The sequence below is a fragment of the Fukomys damarensis genome, unplaced genomic scaffold, assembly GCF_012274545.1.
Source record: "Fukomys damarensis isolate Sample0158 unplaced genomic scaffold, DMR_v1.0_HiC HiC_scaffold_2, whole genome shotgun sequence".
Taxonomy (NCBI): Eukaryota; Metazoa; Chordata; class Mammalia; order Rodentia; family Bathyergidae; genus Fukomys; species Fukomys damarensis.
In genome coordinates this window covers 31,647,418-31,670,809 of record NW_022900914.1, presented here as the reverse complement: position 1 = coordinate 31,670,809, position 23,392 = coordinate 31,647,418, and the positions used below count along the sequence as shown (strand labels likewise).

Sequence of the window (23,392 nt, the reverse complement as noted above, 5' to 3'; positions counted from 1 at the left end):
TTTGGTACCGGGGATTGAACTCGGGTCCTTGCTCTTGAGAGGCAGGTGGTGAAACCACTGAGCTAAATGCCTGGCCCACAACTGAGTTTTAATTTTGTTCAAAAGTCATTACAGTTCTTTCATTGTTTTGTTTTTGAAAAATTTTTGTTACTCAGAATGTATTTTCTTTTGATGACTTCCTTTTTTTTGATCTTATTCCCTCTTATTTAGGAAAAGGAAAAAACTTTTCTTAAAAAAGTATAAAATGGTTCTCTAGAAATTATGTAGGAAATAATACTCATTCCATTTTTACTTTCTTAAACTTTTGTATGTACAGGCATCTTCCATAGTATATTGTCTCTTTAAAAGGGTAGTATTCCTACTCTCAGAGCTTCAGTTTTCATTTATTTTTGTCTCAACTGAATGGAGCCCTAAATACAGTGTATCTGTTTGGAGTAGGCCTGTGGGCATCATGTCAAATTTCTAGAAAAGGCATGTTATAGGGGTGGGTAATACCCATGTTTATTTTTAAAGAATATTTCTATTGATGGATTATTAATTTTAATTTTATGAGTTGTATTATGTTAAACGATGTGTACTTAACAGAAACATAAAATATCAAGTAAAATACTAAATTTTTAATATGCAGTGAGTGTGTACAGTAATCATCAACATTTTCAACATCAACTGTTTACTTGCTTATAGGATCTAAAAAATAACAGCAGAAAGCTGGGTGTGGTGGCACAAGCCTGTAATCCCAGCTGTCAGGAAGCTGAGGAAGGAGAATCACCATGAGTTTGAGGCCAACCTGGGCTACATAGTGAGTTGAAGGTCAGCCTGAATTATACAGTGAGACCTTGTCTTAAAAAATCAAAAACAACAAAAAAACCCACCAGAAATAAATTCCTATGTGAACGACAATGAAAATACAAACAAAAAACTACCATAGAAATAATATTTGCTTCAATTATCACACCTAAGGCAGTCTTCACACATGACAACAGCATTTTCCATATACAAGTCTTGCTTACACTGACAGCATCTGTGTGCTAAGCTTTCCTCTCCTGTTTGGCAGACCATACTGGTCACCTCTCTTGTTTTTCCTTTGTCAGAAGCTTCCTATCATATTATATAATGTCCACTTAGCAGGAAAATGAAATATCAATAAAATACCAAATATATACTGTTTAGAATAAACAGCAACATTTTCTACATCAACTGTTTGTTTGCTTACTAAAGCTACTAAAAAATAACAGCAAATAAATTCTGAACATCAATGAAAATACAAATAAAACTCTACCACAAAAATAATGTTTAATGATCACATCTAAGGCAGTTTTCATATATGACAATAGCATGTTCCATAGACAATATTGTTTACACTGATAGCATGTGTTTTGTTTTCCTAACTTGTTTTGTAGGGCATAGTTGACATGTTGCTAGTCTTTACATTTTCTTAGGAGGTTCCTGTGATGCTTCACTTGTCTGTTCACTGGTCTGTTCCACAATTCTTTTGAGGGGTTCTTTGGGCAGATGCATACTGTTCTTCCTCTGGTATAATTGATCATTTATCAGTTCCAATCCCAGTCCTCTGAGAAAATTTCCCCATGATATTTTGTGCTCTTTATTTTCTCTCTCTCTCTCTCTCTCTCTCTCTCTCTCTCTCTCTCTCTCTCTCTCTCTGTCTCTCGACAGGGTCTTATTATGTACTTGAGACTGGCCTGGAACTCACTGTGTAGTCCAGGCTGGTCTTGAACTCACAGCAATCCTCGTGCCTCAGCCTCCCGAATGCTGGGATTTCAAGTGTGCGCCACCACACCTGGCTTTGTGCTTGTTATTTTTTTTTTTTGTAAACCATGAGACTTTATGCTTGACATGTTTAGGGTACAGCAAAACACAACATTGGCCAATGCTTTGTGTTATGAGTGACATCACAGTTGCTGCATAAGTGATCAACAGCCCACTCCACCTTATGTTTTTTGTTTGTTTGTTTGTTTGTTTTGTTTTTTTGTTTTTTGAGACAGGGTCTCACTGTGTAGTTGAGACTGACCTGGAACTCACTATGTAGCCCAGGCTGGTCACAGCAGTCCTTCTGCTGCCTCAGCCTTCTGAGTACTGGGATTACAGGCTTGTGCCACCACGCCCGGCCCCACCTTATGTTTTGTTGTAAAATGTGACCCTCTCTAACTTCCTTTGTGTTGAAGTTTCACTGTCAATCTTTGTTTTGAAACTGGTTCTTGCTGTGTAGTCCAGGCTAGCCTTGAGCTCACTATGTAGCAAGGCTGACCATGAATTTACAGTATCCTCCTGACTTAGCTTGGTGAGTGCTAGGATCACAGGTGTGCGGCTAGATCACTGGTGTGTGCCATCATGCCTGGCCTCACCGTCAGTCTTATCATCGTGTAATGTTGGCAGTATTAATACTACTTTGTTTTGCTTCACCATATGATGAGGCCATTGTTGTCTTTCTGAAATCCAAAGATATACCATACATTTCTCTGTTGTGAACTTGCAATATTTTTTTGAGAGAATCTCCACTTTGTTCTTCAGTGGATAACTAGTGAACCTGAATGTGATATTTGGGTTACATTTGGGTTAAAGTCATACACTTTATTACTTCATAAATAACGACCTGGTAGCTAAGTTCCAGGATAAATTTTAAAATTCAAGGTGTAAAATGTCTGCACCTACCAGGGTATATATTTTTATACCTTACTTACTTGGAAGCTTTACTTGGCATACATTACTGAAAGCTTCCACAACCAAGAAATGATATAAGTTGTTTGTCAATTGTCAAAAATGATATAAGTATTTGGACAGTGTATATAATGCTTGACAGTTTGAAACAAAGCTTTGAAAAAAATGAGCAAATAGCAGCCAAATTGTTGGATTTTTTTTCTTTCTTGGTGAGTCTTTTTGTAGTCAGAACGTAGGCAATTTTGAAGGATAGCAAATATCTTGAGTGTCATTGTTCTAAAAATCTCAATGCCATACCTGTCAGTTCTACAGAAATTCTTTAGATCCTGATGATTAGACTAATGAAGTCTTGCTGTGAATGCTTTTAGTTCACACAGTGAAGTGTCATGATAAGTATATTTTTGAGTATTGCTGTTGATGCATATAGAATATTTACTGTATTTCATTAGTGTACTTAAAAACATTTTGTAGCATATTGTCCATTACAAATAATTTCCAACGTTGAATCATACTGTTGGCATTCCATCCATAGGTTTCCTCCTTTCCATCTTTCTTTAGGTTTTAAAGCATTTTACATAAATATATAAATGTGACCTTAGTATTATTGAGTACATAGGACAATTTTTGGATTTTTTATTCTGATACGTGAATTTTTGAAAATTGAAGATATGCTATATACACATTTCACTCAGTGTTTTTGGAATTCCTATTTTGAAATTCCCTTCAGAATTTGTGTAAGTTTTTTTTTTTTTTTAATTCATGGACAATTTTCAACATATACAAAAGCTTAGAGAAAAATACAATAAGTTGCCATGTACCTAACACCCAACTTCATTATCAGTTCAGTATCAGTATTTAGCTATAGTCTTTCTCATTTTCCCTACCTCATAATTTTGAAGGAAAATCCCATTCATCGTATAATGTAAAGCAAAAATATTTATGTATATATTTCTACAGGATAAAGATGCCTTATAAAATCATGTTATACACTGTTCTTACACCTTGAAATAACCAAATTAATTAATCTAACCAAGTATCCAGTTACTCAAATTTTTCTGATTGTCATCTTTGTATAGTTTTCAGTTTGTTGAAATAAGGATCCAAGAAGCTGGGTGTGGTGGCTCACACCTGTAATCCCAGCACTCCGGAGACTGAGGCAGGAGGATCACTGTGAGTTTGAGAGCAGCCTGGGCTACATACATAGTGAGTTCCAGGTCAGTCTCAACTGCGTAGTGAGACCCACTGTCAAACCCCTTCCCCCAAAAAAAGAAAGAAAAAGAAATAAGGTTGTTCTAATGTAATTAATGTAATTAGTTGCTATGTCCTTTATGTCTGTAATATAGTGCTTCATCAGTTTGGTTCCATGTAATGTTTCTTACCTGTTCATATGCTGATTCTGGAACAATATGTTCCGTGGATGAGAGGCCAGTGGTCTTTTAAGCATCTGCCAGGATTGATAATGGTGTTTTAAAATAATGTGATTTACAAGAGTTGAATCAGGATTTTTTTGTTGTTGTTGTTCTCCAGATGCTATCTTGTACACAGTTATTTTTTATCAGTATCCTTTTTTGTAGACTTTAAAATTTTTTTTAGTTAAAAAAATTTTTTATTAGTACATGTTGGTAATACATGTTTACATTTCTTGTGGGGAGTTGGTGCATGTATAGAACACATCTTAATTCCTTTTTTCCTCCCCTTTCTCTCTCCTTGCCCCCCTCATCTCTTGATCAGCTTCCTATTTGAGAAAAGTCTGTCTTCTTGCTTCCTATTAGCTTTTATTTGGCCCCACTTCCCTACAGTGTTGCTTTGGGGATTAAATTTCCAACACACGAGCTTCGAGGTAATACATTTAAACCACAGCAGCTGCTTTACTGAATCTGTTAAATCCAACATCTGGGCCATCTTGGGTTTAGTTTCTATTGACTGCTTTTTGATTCTTGTTATCCCTAACATTGTGAACATAGTATATTATACAAGCTTAAATTGTTATCTTCTGAAGAATGTTGATTTTTAAAAAAAATAGATCATTTATTTGGGTATCGACTTGTTTAGGGATGTTTTGTGATTTTTTAGAAGAGATCTGTGAAGAATTTAAGATGTTTGCCAGGCCCACCTAACTTGGTGGGACTCAACTCTCAAACTCTGCATCTTCGTCTTTGTCTTCATCTTCATCGTCTTCAACTTGGCAGAGCTTGATTTATTCTTTATTGTAGGTCTACTCTTAGATGTAGTCAGTCCCAGAGCTCTGCCTTTTGGCTGTTTTAGCTAGATACTCAGCATTAACAAGATAAAATATGATCTCACCACTCTGGCTGGGTCAGAATTCCTAGGATAGTTTTGTTGCCTGTCAGTATTACTTATCTGATGGTCTCTGTTCCATTCTTAATTCTTCAGCAGTTCTCTGGGGAGCTTAGTCTTGCTTTGCACATGTGCGACCCAGTCTCCATCAAGAACTTTTGAGGCTTATCCACACTGTGGCCTTTCCTCTGTATAATTCTCTTCTCTGGGGCCTTACCCTGTAGATTGTAATCACCTACATGCCAATCTGTGCCTCTTCAGCGTACTGAACTGCATTCTGCTTAGACTTTAGCTTGTGGTTCCTCTGCTTGGAATAAATACTCTTTCCTAAGCTCACTCTTGCCCTGCTTAGACTTGAGGTTATTGAAGAGCTGCCAAGCCAGAAGCACTCTTTCATTTCTTTGATAGCCCTGTTATTCCTCAATTTACCTGTATCCTCACTGTCTCCATAGAATATAACAATACCCAGTGTTATAGATCTTTGACTCTCTTCATGTAAAATATTTATGTAGTCTTATTTTAGATGCTGGATATGTTTAAAATATGCTCTTACACTTGCTCTTCTCAGGATTGAGAAATTAAAGAAAATAATAAGTTCCTTTTTTGTACTCATACTGTTAGGCCCAGTTATGCATATCCCTCCCTATTTTGATAAAGGCAAAGTTAATGCATCTCTTTCAAAGCAGAGACTTTGGTAGTAAGTGTAAGTTGTAAATATGCTTTCTAAACCACTATTTCTTTCTCACTCATTAACCATTAAATTTGCTTTATTTTGAAATAATTGAGAGCACTGAAAAGATATTACTTTCTGATCACATGTAGGTTTTACTCCTTTTTTCAGTTGGGAAAAGCTTTCAAGTAGAGACGCAGAAATCCTGTCTTAATGTACTTACATTAAAAGTGAAAATTTTTCTGTCTGACTTTTATACAGTATTTAATATTCAAAACAAAAATTTTTACTTTCCTTTTTATAAAGTCAGCCTAACTCATGGAAAACAGATTTACCTTCTTCATTCTGCTTTATATATCATCACTGGCAACCTTACAATCTTCAGATCAAGGTCTGGCTATAGAATAATTCTTGCCAGAAATCACTGATTAATGATGTATGGATAAGATATGAAACAGATTTTTCTTCCTTTTGTATCATGATCTATACTCCATATTAGATTGAGTTTAGATTGATGATACAAAAATAACTAGAAAAACTGTTCTTTCCTTGACAAAAAAGGCTTGAATATTAACTTAGAAATATAATATATAATGTTGGACTGTGGTATTACCATAATCATTGGTTACATTTCTGAAACTGCCAGAGAATTTTTTCATATAAGAGGATTTTTTCCATATGTATATGTGAATACAAATTCATTTTACAAAATATTAGTTTTTTCTGTGGCATTTTCATACCTGTATGTGATATCCATCTCCCTATTTATGTTCTTTTATAACTGCCCTCTCTATGCTTCCCAGTTGTCTTGTATAATAATAGTCTCCCTTCTACTTTTTGTCTCCACCCCCTACCTCATTCCATGTTAGGGAAAACATGGGATATTTGCCCGAGTTTGGCTTATTTCACTTAATGTGATCTCCAGTTTTCATATATTTTCCTGCATATGACTGAACAGTACTCCATTGTGTATGTGCAACACATTTTCTTTATCCTATCATGTGTTAATGGGTACCAGGATGATTCCATGTCTTGGCTATGTGAATTATACCACGGTAGACAGGGTATGCAAGCATCTCTAGTATGGGCATTTTAAGTTTTTTTTGGATGTAGGAGATTTTTTTTTTCCTTCTTTTTTGAGACAGGGCCCCACTATATAGTCCAGGCTGGACTCAGACTTGCAGTAATCCTCCTGTCTTAGCCTCCTGAGTGTTGGGAATATAGGCATGAGCCACCATGCCTGGCAAGAAGTTTTGATTAAAAGACTTTCTAGAGTCCTTATGGAAGAAATAAACTTTGGTATAAAGGTAGTATCTAAAACTCAGAATTATCAGTGGCATGTTAATGCGTCTTCAGCAATAATGAATGTACTGTTTTGTTTTGCACTTTTACGGATTTGATTTTTTTAGCATTTCTCTTGTTATTTGAGACTGGGTCTCACTATATAGTTCAGATTGGACTCAACCTCAGTATATAGCTCAGACTAGCCCTGAACTCTGCTGATCTTCCTGCCTCAGCTTCCCAAATGTTGGGGTTATAGGCATGCACCAGCATACCTAGCTGTATTAACATTTTTCAAATGTGACCCATTGTCCACATAGTTAGTACCTTTCTAATTTTGTGATTTGTGAATTTTTGATTCTCACTTCCCAGCCACCTGCTGTAGTAGAAGATACAGAATAACTGTATGGTTGAAATGAAATGAAAAGAAAAATCTTAAGCCCAGGCATAGTAGTGCATGCTTGTAATCCTAGTACATGGAAGCCTAAGGCAGGAGGAACCCAAGCTCAAGGCCAGCCTGCACAACATTGCAAGATCAGGGACAGGCAGGGACTATGTATTGAGACCCTGTCTCTTAAAAAAAAAAAAAAAAATCTACTGGAGTACTGGAGACTGGATAAAGAAGAAAAGAAGATATAGTTTTTGTCTGTTTTTTTAAATACAATGGATACATATTGAGGCCATTTATAATATATATTTTATATATATATGGGTGGGAAAGATAAGAAAAATCTTATTTTAAAAAATCGTTTTAGATCTATTTTCTGTTCCCAGGCACATGAAGCTAGAACTTTCTTTTTTAATTATTAATTTTATTGGTACATTTTAGGTATACAATATAATGATATTCATCATTGAGAATTTGCACCTTTACATAATATATCTTGGTTCTTATTTTTTCCCCATTCCCCTGCTCTCTCTTCATTCCCTCCACTGCTCACACCAGAGAAGCTATTCGGTATTTACACATGTATTATACACATTTCAGCTCTAGTATAGGTATTTATAATTCAAAGAAATCACTTAATAGTCTCACACCTATGATACAATGTATCCTTTTTTTTTTTGATACTGGGGATGGAACTGAGGATGGAACTGAGGACCTTGCACTTGCGAGCAGGCTCTGTGCCACTGAGCTAAATCCCCTGCCCTACAATGTATTTTATTTGCTAATGTTTTATGAGTATTTACACAGCACTGCAGTTGTCTGCCTCATATGTAGGGAATATATTCCAAGATGGCCAGTGGATGCCTGAAACTGCAAATGGTAATGAACCCTATGCATACTATGTTTTCTCTACAGTTACATACTTATGATAAAGCTTAATTTATAAATTAGTCACAGTATGATATTGACAGCTAATAAAAATGGAATGGTATGGCCTTTTTGTAGGACATCTTGCTGGTCTTGCTGTTTTGTCAGGAGGTTCTTATTATATTATACAATATGTAGTTAACAGGAACATAAAATATCAGTAAAATAAAGTATTATATTCTTAATGTATTGTACTTTTAGAATAAATATCAGCATGTTCACATCAGGTGTTACTTGCTTACAAAATCTAAAAGATGACATGAGAAGTAAAATCCTATGTGAACTGCAATGAAAATACCAATAGAATTCTACCAAAAGATAATCTTTGCTTCCACTGTCACCCCCCCAAGCCAGTCTTCACACATGAGAATTGCATGTTCCATTATGTTCATTCTTATTAGTAGGATTTATTAATTGTTATACATACATGGTATTAGACTAAACATTTCTCAAATTATACATGTAAAAGAAAGAATAACTTGTGTACACCTTTTTTGGGTATCTATAAGAATGCACAGTTTTCCCTCAGAATCTACTATAGCAACAAGTTGGGAATCACTTCTTTTAGTTATTACAGTCAAGTGATTTGTATTTCTTTACTAACACTCTTCAGTTTATATGGGGGTCCACCTTTTACTATATTTTCATTTATGGCTATAAGAACATAATTTTAACAATGATTATTGTTTATGATGGTAAAAAATATCCACTGTACAGAAATTGGGCTTTCATTTTGTTAGGGACTCCTTCATTGTTTGTGATTGTATGGTAATGATAGCAAACCTTTCAGGCTTTTTGAGACTATTTCTTCAGCATAAAACTGTGTCTTCTGAACTGTCTGCCTCATTGCCTTCTAGTTTCATTTTTAGCAAACTAGAACCATGTTGTCTTTGTTATCAGAGAGAATAAATGCCTCTTGCTTCTGTTTTCTATATAAAATAATTTTTTATGGTATACAGAAAGGATTAGGTATGTATAAGTGGGCTTAGGCTAAGACAATTTTTAAAAAATTTTAAATTGAACTTATTGGTACATTCTAGGTAGACAGTACAGTTACATTCATCATTACTGGGATCTTGTACCTTTACATGCCAGGTCTTGGTTCTCATTTTTGATAAATATTTAGGAATGATCGCAGCATTTTGAATTCCAAGATAAGTGATGAGAACATCACCAAAATGTCCAATCCTACAAACATACTTTTTTGCTGACAGTAATTTTTCTGACTTGCTGTATTGCAGCTGTTGAAAATGGACAGATAGATGTGTTAAGGCTTTTGCTTCAACACGGAGCAAATGTTAATGGATCCCATTCTATGTGTGGATGGAACTCTTTGCACCAGGCTTCTTTCCAGGTAATCTCTGAATTTATTATTTCATTTCCATGTAAATTATGTGTTTTACCCTTTAAAAATGACAGTTCTATACAGTTTTTCTTCATACTTGCCTGTGATTTATGATGGTTAGTGCAGTACAGAAAAGGCAGTCTAAATGCTAATGATCATTCTGAATAAGCTGACTGCTGTAGGAGCTGTGGCAGCTTTGGGCTATAGGGATTACCTAAGTTTTTCAAACATTGATAGCTTAGTTAAGCCATTAGCGTATGTGGGATATAAGTTGATAAATATGTAAATAACTTATGCAGTAATGTTTTGAAACTGTGGTATCTCCTTAGTGCTCAGGTTAGTACACTAATTTTGCAGGATTTTTTAGGGATTATAATTCCTAGAGATCAGTTTTTAATCCATTTATATTTACTGGGCTAGCTAGAGGGTTAGATTGTTTGATTACTTCCTTTCCAACCAGTACAACACTACACTGTTTTGTTAATTGTTTTCTTATACTGAGAGGATTAAAAAAGACTAAAAGATGCACTCTGTTGTTTTCCCTTATTTAAAATATGAATCTGTGCTTTAGGAAAACGTTGAGATCATAAAATTACTTCTTCAAAAAGGAGCAGATAAAGAATGCCAGGATGACTTTGGAATCACATCTTTATTTTTGGCTGCTCAATATGGCAAGCTAGAAAGCTTGAGCATACTTATTTCATCAGGTAAGATTAATCTTACCTTTTGTACTGTTAAGATCATGACTTTTTGTCTTCCTAGGAAGAATATTTTTAAATATAAATTAGATTTTGAAATTTATGGGTTTTTTTTCCAGATTTTTTTCTTTTATTGAGTTTATTGGTATATTTTAGGTATACAGTACAGTTACATTCATTCATTATTAGGATCTTGTACTGAAATTTATGATTTTATACAGATGATAAATAAGAGTATATACCTGTTAATTGATAGGCTTTGTTATAAAGTGTCTATTACTAGCAAAGCAGTGTACAGCTACACTAGTTTATGTGAGTAGGAACATAATCTGTATAACTGAGGTAGGTTTATTGGCCAAGTTGAATGATAGAGCTGTCTTTTGCTATAGGAACCTGAGTGGTTCTAACTTTCTAAGGGACGGTACTAATTTAGGTTATTTTGCATTGTAAGCTTTTGAATTATCTTTTGATAATTGTATGATTATTTAAATGAGTTTATTTCAAAATATATTTACACTTTATTATATTGATAGCAACATAAACTAAAGGTTTTTTTTGTGACAACCATCACTCATTCAAGATTGTCAGAGAAGACGTCATTTTTGCATTATATAGGAGCTTTAAAAATTCTCACAAAGTGTACACCCTCATAACTGACACAGTGCTACCCTGATGAAGCATATGGATTAATGCAGGGGAGGGAAATACTACCAGATTTGCTGCCAGGCAAGTCTTTTCAATACCTAACTTTAAAAAGGAAGCAGGAAGGTGCTGACAGTTCAAGGCCAGCCTGGGCTACATAGTGAGTTCAAGGCCAGCCTTTGCTACAAAAGACAGACCCATTTTTTTAAGAACTCAAAACAAGCAGCCCCCCCCCCATATAAGGACCCAATTAAAAATGGGCATCTGAAATGAACTGACATTTCTCAGACAAAGAAATAAAAGCAGCAAGTAAATATATGAAAAAATGTTCCACATCACTGGTCATTCGAGAGATGCAGATGAAAACAACACTGAGATTCCACCTCACCCCACAAAAAATGGCTGCTATCAAGAAATCACACAAGAACAGATGTTGGTGGGGTTGTGGGGAGAAAGGAACCTTTCTCCATTGTTGGTGGGAGTGCAGACTAGTGCAACCACTATGGAAATCAATATGGAGATACCTCAAAGAGCTTGGACTGGAGGTTCTATTTGACTCAGCCATAGCTCTGCTGGGTATCTTTCCAAAAGAATTAAAAGAATCATATCACAGAGATATATGCATACCTATGTTTATAGCAGCATAGTTTGTAATAGCTAAAACTTGGAAACAGCCCATTTGCCCATCAGTTGGAAACTGGATAAAGAAGATGTGGTTTTTCGATAAAATGGAATACTACTCAGCCATAAAGAATGAGAAATTAGAGTCATTCATAGGAAAATGGATACATTTTGAGGATATACTCCTTAGTGAAATAAATAAGTCGTATGTGTAAATACTGAATAGTTTCTGTGGTGTGAAAAACTATAATAGTACACAAGATCCTAATGGGATAATTAACAACGTGAAATAGGAAGAAAAGGGGCTAAAGGTGTAGGGAAAGTGGGAAGGGTAGGGGAAAGGTAATAAGGGAAAAGAAAAAAATATGAGAAAATGAAAAAAATGGAAATAAAGTGTTTATAAATGGGGAGGGAAGGAGGGGGTGAAGGGAGGGCAGGGGTAAGGGGAAAAAATGAGAACCAAGACCTGTCATGTAAATGTGCAAGATCCTAGTAATGAATGTAACTGTACTGTATACCTAGAATGTACCCATAAATTCAATAAAAAGAAAAAAAGAGAGAGACCCTGTCTCAAAAAAGAAACAAAAACAACAACAAAAAACAAAACGCAAAACTCTCCAAAGAGAAAAAAAAAAAAAGCTTATTTAGACATCACAATACATATTTTTTTGTGCTTGTCCTTTACAAATCTTCATATACTATGTCAAAGTAGGAAGTGCAAAAAAGTATTTATTAAGTACCTGGTTAAGATGTCTGGTGTAAATAATGATTGTATTAAATGTTAGAGTTGAGAGGAATCTCTACAATCATTTTGTCAAATATATGTTTTTTAGAGATTAAGCCCTGAGTGTTTAAGTGCTTTGGCAACTATGTAGAAACTATTTCTCAGCAGAATCAGTGCTTAGACTCAGACCTTCTGACTTTCGATGTTCCTTCTGTGTTCATCATACAGGTGAAAAAGTTAAAAAATAACATGTTTTAGTGGAAAAAAAAAAAAGAATTAGGACAGTTTATTACTTCCAGTCCCATACGATCTAGTTGTTAGTATTTTATTTATTTATTTATTTATTTATTTATTTATTTATTTATTTATTTATTTATTTATGAGACAAGATCTCATTGTGTAGTCCAGGCTGCCCTTGAACTCTATGTAACCCAGGCTGGCCTCGAACTCACAGTGATTCTCCTGCCTCAGCCTCCTGGATGTTGGGATTATAGGTGTGCCTTACTACGCCAAGCAAACTAATATTTTTAATAAAATAAACTAAGTTGCATATTAATAGCTCTTTCCTTGTGCTAAATCTTTCTCTTGTCACGTGGAAGTCTGAGTACCTATTCTGTTTTCTGTTCTTTTTTCTTCTCTCTTTTCTGAGTTGTTAGAACAGCAAGTGCAAAATGTCTGTAAGTGCCAGTCTGTAAGTAGCTCAGTGGTGCAGTGCCCTGAGTTCAATTCCTGGTACCAAAAAAAAAAAGAAAAAGTCTGTAAGTGTGTTTATCATGTGACTGTATGTGATCCCAGTTCCTTACATTTCCTTCCAATGAAATGTCTGTTACTAACTTTTCCACCTCTAGTCTTTAACCTTTCTAATACTTTGAAGTTGTCACTCAAAATGGAATACTGATTTAAAAAAAAAAAGTTTCTGAAGGCACACACCTCATATACGTGAAGAACATTCTAGTTGTGTAGCATGTTTGGAATTTCTGAAGGTTCCATAGTCTCTAACTTAATAAAATAAATATGTTTATTCAACAACATCCACTGATGGGGAAGAGCTGTTTTACCATGAAACTGTTTTATGGCATTTGCCTTGAAAGTTAATCTTTTCTTTAGAAGCATAAATGAGTACTGTTTATTAAATATTTCCTTTTGTGCTAGGTGCAAATGTCAATTGTCAGGCCTTGGACAGAGCTACTCCCTTGTTCATTGCTGCTCAAGAAGGTCATACAAAATGTGTGGAGCTTTTGCTGTCCAGTGGGGCAGATCCTAATCTTTACTGTAATGAGGACAGTTGGCAGTTACCTATTCATGCAGCTGCACAAATGGGCCATACAAAGTAAGTGTTAAAACAATAAAAAGTCAATTAAACAATTAAAAGTCAATAGTGACTATATCCCAACTGGACCTTTTACTTCCGAGTGATATCTTTGGTACTTTTTCCCTTAACCAGTCTGCTGAGCATCTAGATGTATTCCTTGTCTGTCGCCTGTGCTGTCAGTCCTTAGCACTTCTTAATCTTTTACTATACTTTCCTACATTGAGGCAGAGTGGCTGGAGATGAGAAGGCTGCAGGGGCTTCCTTATGTATTGAATCTTCCCTCTGATTTCTCTGGTTATGCCCCCCCCAACAGTTTTATCCCAGGCATCTTCAGCTAGCAGTATGATGGCTGTTCTCTTACATTGTCTTCCTGACCCCAGATTGTTTTTGTTTATGACCCTTGTTGGAATGGATTTTTTTCTCTGGTTTATGCTGAATAGTCCTCCCATCTTCAACCCTGTTACTGGACCTTTTTTTTATGGAACCCCAAACCCAAGCTGGTGTTTTCCCCTGCTTCTGCTACTCCTCCTTTGCCAAAAGTTCCCATAAAATTATTGGTGTTTTCTGGAGACAGAACAAATGGGACTTTAGAATTGTAATTTTATAATCACACTTTTTATAGGTATTGTTAGTATTATTTAATTTCAAAAATAAAAATTGTCATTATTTAATGTGTTAAAACAGATTCTATAATTTGGTTATTATGCCAATAGGTGGCATGGCATTTTACTGTGTCCTGTAAACATGTTTGTGTCTTTTGAGAGTATAAATTTTTCCAACTCACATTGAAAGGTTAAACATAAAGCTGGGTGTGGTGATGCATGCCTATAAATCCCAGCACTCGGGAGGCTGAGGCAGGAGGATCACTGTGAGTTCGAGACCCTAAATAGTGAGTTCTAGGTCAGTCTCAACTACATAGTGAAACCCTGTCTCCAGAAACAACAACAACAACAACAACAACAAAATCCAAAAACAAAAATTAAACATATTTATTAAATTTAAGAGATGGAAAATAGATTCTTAATTTTACTAGATTTTAAAGTTTATTTTTCCCAATTCTCCATCATTTATTAAAACATAAATCTTAAGTGGCAGTTGTATTCTGAACTTTAAATTAATACCAAAACTGTATTAGGAATTTGTTCTCAGTTGTGTTCAATTTTGAGAAATCTATTTGGCACTTATGATTTCCTCCATATTGTCTTTCCACAGTAGTCCTTTATGTGAATGTAAGTTCTTGACTGTATGGCCTACTTACATAAGGAAAAGTGATAAATCTAATGGTATAAAGATACTTTGGAGTATTCCTGTCTGTCTTTGCCCAGAAAGGGGAAAATTTCTTTCATAGTTTTATTTTAAGTTTTAGAAGAGTGTATTAGTCCCATCTCTTTTCCTTCTGACTGCTGGAGGTACATTTACAAATAATGTAAGAACTTAACATTTTTTTTTTTTTTTTTTTGGTACCAGGGATCGAACTCAGGTCCTTACACTTGCAAGGCAGGTGGAACCACTGAGCTAAATCCCTGGCTAAGAACTTAAATTTTAGTGATTCTCTTTAGAACTTTCTCTGCTAAGCAGAGCTTCTTTATAAATATATTTCATATTTTACTGAGCTCATATTCTTTTCAGAGAATATAATATTCTGGCTAACATTTTAATTTCTGCCTGATGAAAACATTTTATTTTATTTTATTTTTTTGGTTTTTTGAGACAGGTCTTGCTACGGTGTTCAGGCTGGCTTTTAACTCACTATGTAGCCCAGCCTGGCCTTAAACTTGCAGTGATCCTCCTGCCTCAGCTTCCTCTGTGCTGAGATTACAGGTGTGTGCCTCCATACCTGGCTGAAAACATTATTCTTTTTTTGTTTTGTATTTTTTGGTACCGGGGATTGAACTTGGGTCCTTGCACTTGCAAGGCAGGCCACTGAACCGCTGAGCTAAATCCCAAGCCCAGAACATTGTTCTTAATATCAATTCACCATCTTTAAAATTTTTTATTAGTTGGAAAACAAAAATAATTGATACTTAAGGAAGAAAATATTTCATTTTTCCTGATGCTACTTTATCTTATATAAGAAATATTTAATTTATTAAGTCCTAAAATGTTTAACATAAAATTTTACTTTTAGAGTATAGGTGGTGGGAAGGCAAATAGCGAGAAAACTAAAAAAGGAAAATATGGCTTATAGAAACATTGCTTCCCTCTAAGGTATATTTAAGAATCTTATATTAAGCAATAAATGTATCATTTTGGAATAAATGTAGCATGCAATCATTTAATAGAGGGTAAAGATAGTTTGTTGAAAATAAAGTTTTGTGTTAGCTATTTCTTTTTTGTAAGAATCTTTTTAGTTGATACCTTCTACTCTTAACTACTTTGAAGATAACGATATACAGTGTATTAACTTGTTTTTCTCATTATTTTGTTAGGAATTTTATTTTGTCTTAAATAAAACAAATTACCAAGAGGGGGCAGAAAGATTTCTTTAAATCAATTTATGAGTAATTCTTAACGTATGTATAGTTGAAATGTTGCTTATACTCATGTACATGTGGAAATGTTAAATGCTCCTGAATTTGTGTATTTGTAGAATCTTGGATTTACTAATACCTCTTACTAATCGGGTCTGTGAAACTGGACCAGACAAAGTAAGCCCTGTTTACTCAGCGATATTTGGAGGACATGAAAAGTGCCTAGAGTTACTTCTCCAGAATGGTTACAGCCCAGATGCCCAGATGTGCCTGGTCTTTGGATTCAGTTCTCCCATGTGCATGGCTTTCCAAAAGGAGTAGGTATATTTGCTGTATTAAAAAACAAAAAACAACTTTTTATTTTGCTATATGGAGATATTTTCCTAAATGACATTTTTTGTGTTGTGAAACTTAAGTATGTCTGTTAACGCTAAATTACTAACTTAAAAAAATAGATAAATAGAAAAAATTCACCATGATGTACCTTGTTCAGTCTTGTAGCACAAATGAACAGACAGAAGGCAGCAAAATAGCAAAGCAGCAGCACAGAGTTTGCGTCTCCCTTTTATATTATATTCAGGCTGGAAGCCTGTTGATTGGTGCCATCCACATGCAAGGTGGGACACCCTTAGTCCTAACATCACATCTCTTAATATCATCATTTACACCCTAGATCCATCCATCTCCAAAAAGCCCCACCTGTGACCTCATGTGCTTTGTGGGGCATATCTAGATATTAGCAATAACTACTCTAAAATTCACTGTGTGGACTCCAAAGCAGATGGAAGTGAAAGAGACAGCAGTCAGGTAGCCTGAAGATGGACCAATAGAAAATTCACACGGAGCAGAGAGAACCAATATCATAGGGAACAAACAAACAAACAAACAGAACCATTACGATCCTAGGGAGACAGGTTGATCAACAGATCTGATATTCATTCAAGTCCTGGAGTGGAGAAAGTGCTTAGCACAGAAAAGATATGTAGATTATTAGGTAAATGTTAGATAAAGACATGAATTTACAGATTTAAAGAAGTTCAGAAAACCCAAACAAGATAAACTGAAAAAAAGCATGTTCAAACACAGGCATGTTGCTGTAAAACAAAGCATTCTGATGTACCGAAGTCCTTGGTCACAAGCATGAGCTAACAAACTCTGATTTTTGCTCCACTTAGAAACTTTGCTTTAAAAAAAAAAAAAAAAAAGAAATTGAAATTTGCAGAACCTGATGATTGCATTCCTTGTGTGGAGTTGGGTACTCGTACATAGCACATTCCTTTTTTTATCCATCCTCTTTTCTTCTTCTCTCTCCCCTCTCTTGATCCCCTTCCTTTTTCAGAAAGATATATCTCCCTACTTCCTGTACTATAACTGTGTACTTCCTGTTATCTTTAGTTTTCGTGTTTATTTATAGTTTCATTTTCTCACATAAGAGAAAGCATGGGATACTTGTTCGTCTCATTTATTTCATTTAAGATTATGTTCTCAAGGTGTATCCATTTTCCTGCATAACTCAAATTTACCTGAACTGAGGGGTGGGGTGGGGGGGCACAGATTTAGCTTAGTTTTTCCACCACAGCTCAAGGTCCCCAAGTTCGATCCCCAGTACAAAAAAAAAAAATTACCTGAATTGTACTGATATAAATATGGGTATGCACGTGTCACTATAATATGATGTTTCTTTTGATAAGATACCTCAAAGGGGAATAGCTGTGTCAAATGGAGTTTGTACTTTCAGTTTTTGAGGAATCCCCATACTGATATCCATAGTGGTTGTACTAGTTCTTTTTTTTTTTTTCCCCTTGTACTGGGGATTGAATTCAGAACCTTGTGCTGGTGATGCAGGTGGCGGCACCACTGAGTTAAATCCCCGGTCCTTAAATGTATTATTAATTAGATAGGTTTTCAGTAAGAAAAGTAATTGGAAATACTATTTTTAACCTCTAGAAAGACTGTTAAAATATCAAAATAATATGTTTTATGGGTGTCCATTCTTGTAGTCTTTCTAATTAACTTTTCATTTATTTGACTGTAAGCAATGATAGTAGACTAAATTATGATACTTTTTGCTGTTATTGCCTTCTTTATAGAGAATTTAATTGAAGGGAACCTTTTCTGAGGGATTAAATCTAAAGTATGATAGCATCGTAATTACATGTCTTCATTTAACATATATAGATAACAGCGTTGACTTAATAATAGTACCTTGCACAAGTTTTGTCACATAGAAAAATGTCTAGGCTTGTTTTCTTCTTTGTACTGCTCTTCATTTATCTGGAAAACATCAATTAAATCTTCAGCCCTTCTATTATGATTATATTAGTTAACATCTGGCTGTTAGCTTGCATCTCAGTCATCGTCCTTGTCATCTACTTGATTACTTTGGGATTCCGTATAAAGCTTTGCTGATCAAGCAAGAGCATTTCAATTTACCCAATAGATTTTGTTTTTGTATATGAAAAGAGTAACGTAGCCATTATCTGAAGAAAAAAAAATTGAGTTTTAATTTTTTTCTTTCAATAAGTACACATTAAAATTGGAATTCTGTTCAGTCATGCCTAAACATTGATTAGAGTCATCATTTACAAAGCAGGGATAATTGGATGCAATTTTAATTTAAAAATAACTATCATGTTGTTTTTCCTTAATGAAGCAATGTATGTATTTCCTATATCCCATTTCTGAGTTATCAATAAGAATTCAAGTTTTGGTCACAACATTGCCCAGGTAACTTGGAATATTCTATTTTCTAAAATTAATTTGATAGTCTAATTTTCACAGATTTGGTTATAGCTAAATAAATTTAGTGGTAGGAGTTTTGAAATTTTGTTTTTAAGCAAAGATGTGTTGCAGTAATTTTAATTTGATGTAAGATTGTTGTAAAAATTCAGTTAATACTTATCTCACTTAAGGTGTTAATGACTAAAAGACTTATTTTCTCACTTGCATGTTTTCTGTTATTTCTCTGAAATCTATGAATCCTGTATTTGTGGCCTTGCTTACACTACTGGCCTCTTGTGTTTAGCTTGATTTTTGTTTGCTTTTTATAAATAATAGTTAAGCTTTTATTGTATTCAGCCAATTCAACTTTTTTTTTTTTTTTTGGTACTAGAGATTGAACTCACTGCCTTGCGCTTGCGAGGCAGGTGTGGTGCCACTGAGCTAAATCCCCAGTGCCAATTCAACTTTTTAAAGCTCAGTATTAATGTTCTGAAACATTTTTGGTTGGTGGCTGTGTTGAGAAGAGTGAGTTTCCATCTGAAGTACTTTGAAGTAGTGAACTTTTGCCCTTTCCTTGGAGCAGGGATGGGAAGATTTTTCCTACATTGTAGAGCTCCCACAGTGAAAGTGCTTTTTCCTTGGGGCTCGCAAGTTAACCATGTGGTGATAAGCCAGTATTTCAAGGGCATAGTTGAGTAATTTAATTTAAATGATAAAATTTTAAGAAAAATATGCCTCTTGTGGGAATGAGAAGGAAGAAGAAAATTTAGAAAGTTTAGGACAATTTGAAACAATATTAATGCCTTTTATGTCTGGCTATAGAAAGATCATAGTTTAGTTTTAGATTTTGTCTAATTGATAATGATCATTGTTATCATATTAGTTTCAAGGAAATCATTATGTCTGTTTTAGTCATCATAACTGAGGACACAGGACCCACCTCATTATTTTCATTTTTTTTTAACCAGTGGTGGAAAGTCATTTAAGTAAGGCTTAGGGCTTTCTGATAATTTGGCTAGTAAGTTAGGTATTTTGTTGGCTAATTAAGTATAAAATACTGAAGATGTTTGCCCCTTTCTGTTTGTTTAGAATAAATGTTATACTCAGGTTGAATTTTATTGCTTGCTTGCCCATTTTTGAACTTCATAGAGAATGTTGGGAAATGTATAAGCCCCAAAGTAGGGTCTGATTTTTTCCTTGCTTGCTTGCTTGCTTGCTTGCTTGCTTGCTTGCTTCCTTCCTTCCTTCTTTCCTTCCTTCCTTCCTTCCTTCCTTCCTTTAAGTAGGGTCTGATTTTTTCCTTGCTTGCTTGCTTGCTTGCTTGCTTGCTTGCTTGCTTCCTTCCTTCCTTCTTTCCTTCCTTCCTTCCTTCCTTCCTTCCTTCCTTCCTTCCTTCTTTCCTTCTTTCCTTCCTTCCTTCCTCCCTTCTTCCCTCCCTTCCTCCCTCCCTTAAACAGGGTCTCACTATGTAATTCAGGCTGACATTGAACTCACTGTATAGCCCAGGCTGGCCTCAAACTTATGGCAGTCCTTTTGCCTCAGCCTCCCAAATGCTGGGATTTTAGGCATGTGCCACCACTCCCAGCTTGCTTTTTAGTTTTAAAATCTCTCCTCTTTTTTTTCAGAATCTGATATTTACTCTTTATATATTGTGCTCCTTCTTTATTTTTGTTTTTTTATATGTCATAATTAATAGTTGATAACTGTGTTAAACAGGATAGACTCTTTTCCTAATCTAGGAGTACAGTAATTGGAAGAAGTTTTGTGCTGGTTTCCAAAACATGTTTTGTAGAATATTTATTCTGTTCATTGATAATAGATATTACATGGGATAAAAGCAATTCTAAGGTTCAATAAGTTTGGGAAACACAAGGTTAAGCAATGTTGATTTTTTTTTTTCTTGGAGGGCTTCTGTGAATTTAGAAAAATTGTCAGTTTGCTTTGGAATTCCTAAGAGGGGAAAAGGATCTATGAAGATTTAAGTTTCACAACATAGGATAAACTTACATTTACAGTAAATATGTCCTTGCTCCTGTGTTAATAGACTTTTAAGGCTTTCTGTACTCTATTATGTTTTCCTCAGATTAATGATTGGCCCCATTGCTTTAATTTTAAAGGTATTTCTGAAAAGTGTCAGGAAATTTCCTGTGATTTGAAAATGTCTTACACATTGCTTGAAAATAAGGTCATCCGATTGATCTCCCTTTTCTGGGCTCATTGTATAGTGTATAAAGTTCTCCCATTTTTTTCATTAGAGAACCTTTTTCCTGTGGATTCTTCATAGGGACTAAGCATCCATGCAATGCACTTTGGAAACCATAGGTCCTTGAAGTAGCCCTCAGTTAACTGATCACAGTGACACACACCTGTAATTCTAGCACTCTGGGACACTGAGGCTAGAGAATTACACATTTGAGCCTAGCCTGGGCAGCTTAGTGACTTAACAAACAAAACAAAACAAAACAAAACAAAACAAAGCATGAGCTGGGGATATAGATCATTGCAAAGGCCCTGGGTTCACTACCCAATGCTGAAAAAAAAAAATCCTCAATTTGACTATTTTATTAGGAGTTCAGTTTTTGTAATAGTTACAGGAGAGGTAGATATTTCAGAAACTCTGTGTCATATTCACTGTTAGATTTTGGTTTGATATTATTATCACCCCAGTTCTCTCAGTTATTGACTTTGTGACTAAGCTTCAGTTCTAACGCCTAGCATGGAGATAGTAAAACTTGTTAAGGTTGTAGGATTAAGACATCTTACACGTAGCACATTTAGTGTAGTGCCTGATAAATACCAAACAGTAAAGTTTGTTTTAAAGGAACACATGTGTGCATGTTCCTCTCACACTTTGGAGATGGATGGTTTATCTTTTGGCCTTGCACTTACATTTTTATTAGCATGAACCACATGTCTACATACTGTATTGAAATTTTTTAAATAAGAAAGCCTCTTCATTTTTTTGTTTTTTCTAAACAGAAAATGTCTAGGGCACCTTAGGTATATCATTTACTCAAACAAGGTGCTTTTAGGAGATAACATATACTTGTATTCTGTAGCAAAAATATGTTCTCTGGCCTGAATCTTTAAGACTTAAGTGTCTATGGCTTAGGCTGTTGACAGTTTCAGGTGCTTGTGAGAAGAATCCAGTCAGTCCCTGAATTGCACATAAAAACACACATGCCTGGAGTGTTGCCAGGCATCTTGTGACTTGTATATCATATTTGTAATAAACCAACATCTGAGCTTTTCCTATAGTTTCCTGTCAAACTTAACTGGAACACGTTCAACATGTTTTTCTCCTCTTTTTTGTACTGTGGATAGAACTAAGGACCTTGCGCTTGTGAAAAAGGCGGCAGAACCACTGAGCCTAAATCCCTGGCCTTTCAAATGTTATTATACAATTGCCATATTGCAGTTTTTGATGACTATATAATATGTCATATGTTAGACCTATTTTTCTGTTGTTGAACATTTAGGTCATTTCTTTTTAGCCTTTTATAGGTGATACTGTAGCCAACATATTTATGCAAATTGGTAATGTTTTAATTTTATCTCTTAGATAAATTTCCAAGGATTACATTATTGAGGGGCTGGGGATTTAGCTCAGTGGTGCCACTGCCTGCCTCTCATGCTCAAGGTCCTGAGTTTGATCCCCAGTACCAAAAAAAAAATTTTTTTCATCAGTATATTTACCTATGTAGAGGTACTTATATTTATTATTTTGTTTCAATTTACATGACATTTTAGTTAAAATTTATTTTATAGATATTTACATAGTGCCAGTTCTGTGTTCCGGTAAGATTGAGTAACTTGCTCAGGTTGTAGCTCAGGGGCTGGCTGCAGACTCTGTGTCCCTTATAATTTTGTCGTAATACCTGTTTAGATGCTCATGCCAAATAGCTCTTCCATATAAGAGTTATACCTGCTTTCAGTCATAACCTACAGTATTGGATGATGAAAGTTTTTTCTTAAAGTAACCAATTATCTCTTTTCATTTTCCTCTCTCCAAGCCTACAGTGAATATAATTGTTATGTAATAATAAAAGTAAAAATAAAATTAAACTCATTTACATATTACAAAAACATGTACATTCACGAATCTGACTATAAGAGCATCAGGTGGAAATGAGAGATTTTTATATGGATATCTAAGGGATTTAGAAATGGATATGAAACCTTTAGTCCCAAATAAGCATTTCCTTAAAATGGAAAAAAAGTAACCAACTTAATGCATATAAAATGACATATTTGTTCTGTAAAAGTGCTTGAGAAGGAGGGTTAATTTCAAATATTAAGTTAAAGGGCCGGGGATTTAGCTCAGTGGTTCTGCTGCCTGCCTTGCAAGCACAAGGACCTGAGTTCGATCCCCGGTACCCCCCCCCAAAGTTAAAATTTTGTTCATTAAAACCCTTTTTCCCCTCTATTTTTTCTATTAGAAATCTAAAAAGTAAGAGGTAAATTGACTAAGACCATTGCTAACAAATAATAGTTTGGAGAGTCCTAGAATAAATTTTAGGAACTAATCATGTTGATCAACTTTATTTAGTAAATATTGTTGTAGTAGAAATACTTACATATAATTGCACAAACGCATTACAATTTGAGAAAAAAATTT

General features: G+C 34.8%; 1 protein-coding gene across 7 annotated transcripts in view; it reads left to right on the top strand.

The window, feature by feature from the left end:
• Asb3 (ankyrin repeat and SOCS box containing 3) overlaps window positions 1-23,392 on the top strand; it is a 107,155-nt gene that overhangs the window by 48,924 nt on the left and 34,839 nt on the right. For all 7 annotated transcript variants that reach the window (XM_010615827.2, XM_033763983.1, XM_010615828.1 and 4 more), the window contains exons 4-7: window positions 9,482-9,594; window positions 10,157-10,292; window positions 13,423-13,600; window positions 16,173-16,370. In XM_010615827.2, the coding sequence (XP_010614129.1) occupies window positions 9,482-9,594; window positions 10,157-10,292; window positions 13,423-13,600; window positions 16,173-16,370 (625 nt within the window). The remainder of the gene's footprint in view (window positions 1-9,481; window positions 9,595-10,156; window positions 10,293-13,422; window positions 13,601-16,172; window positions 16,371-23,392) is intronic.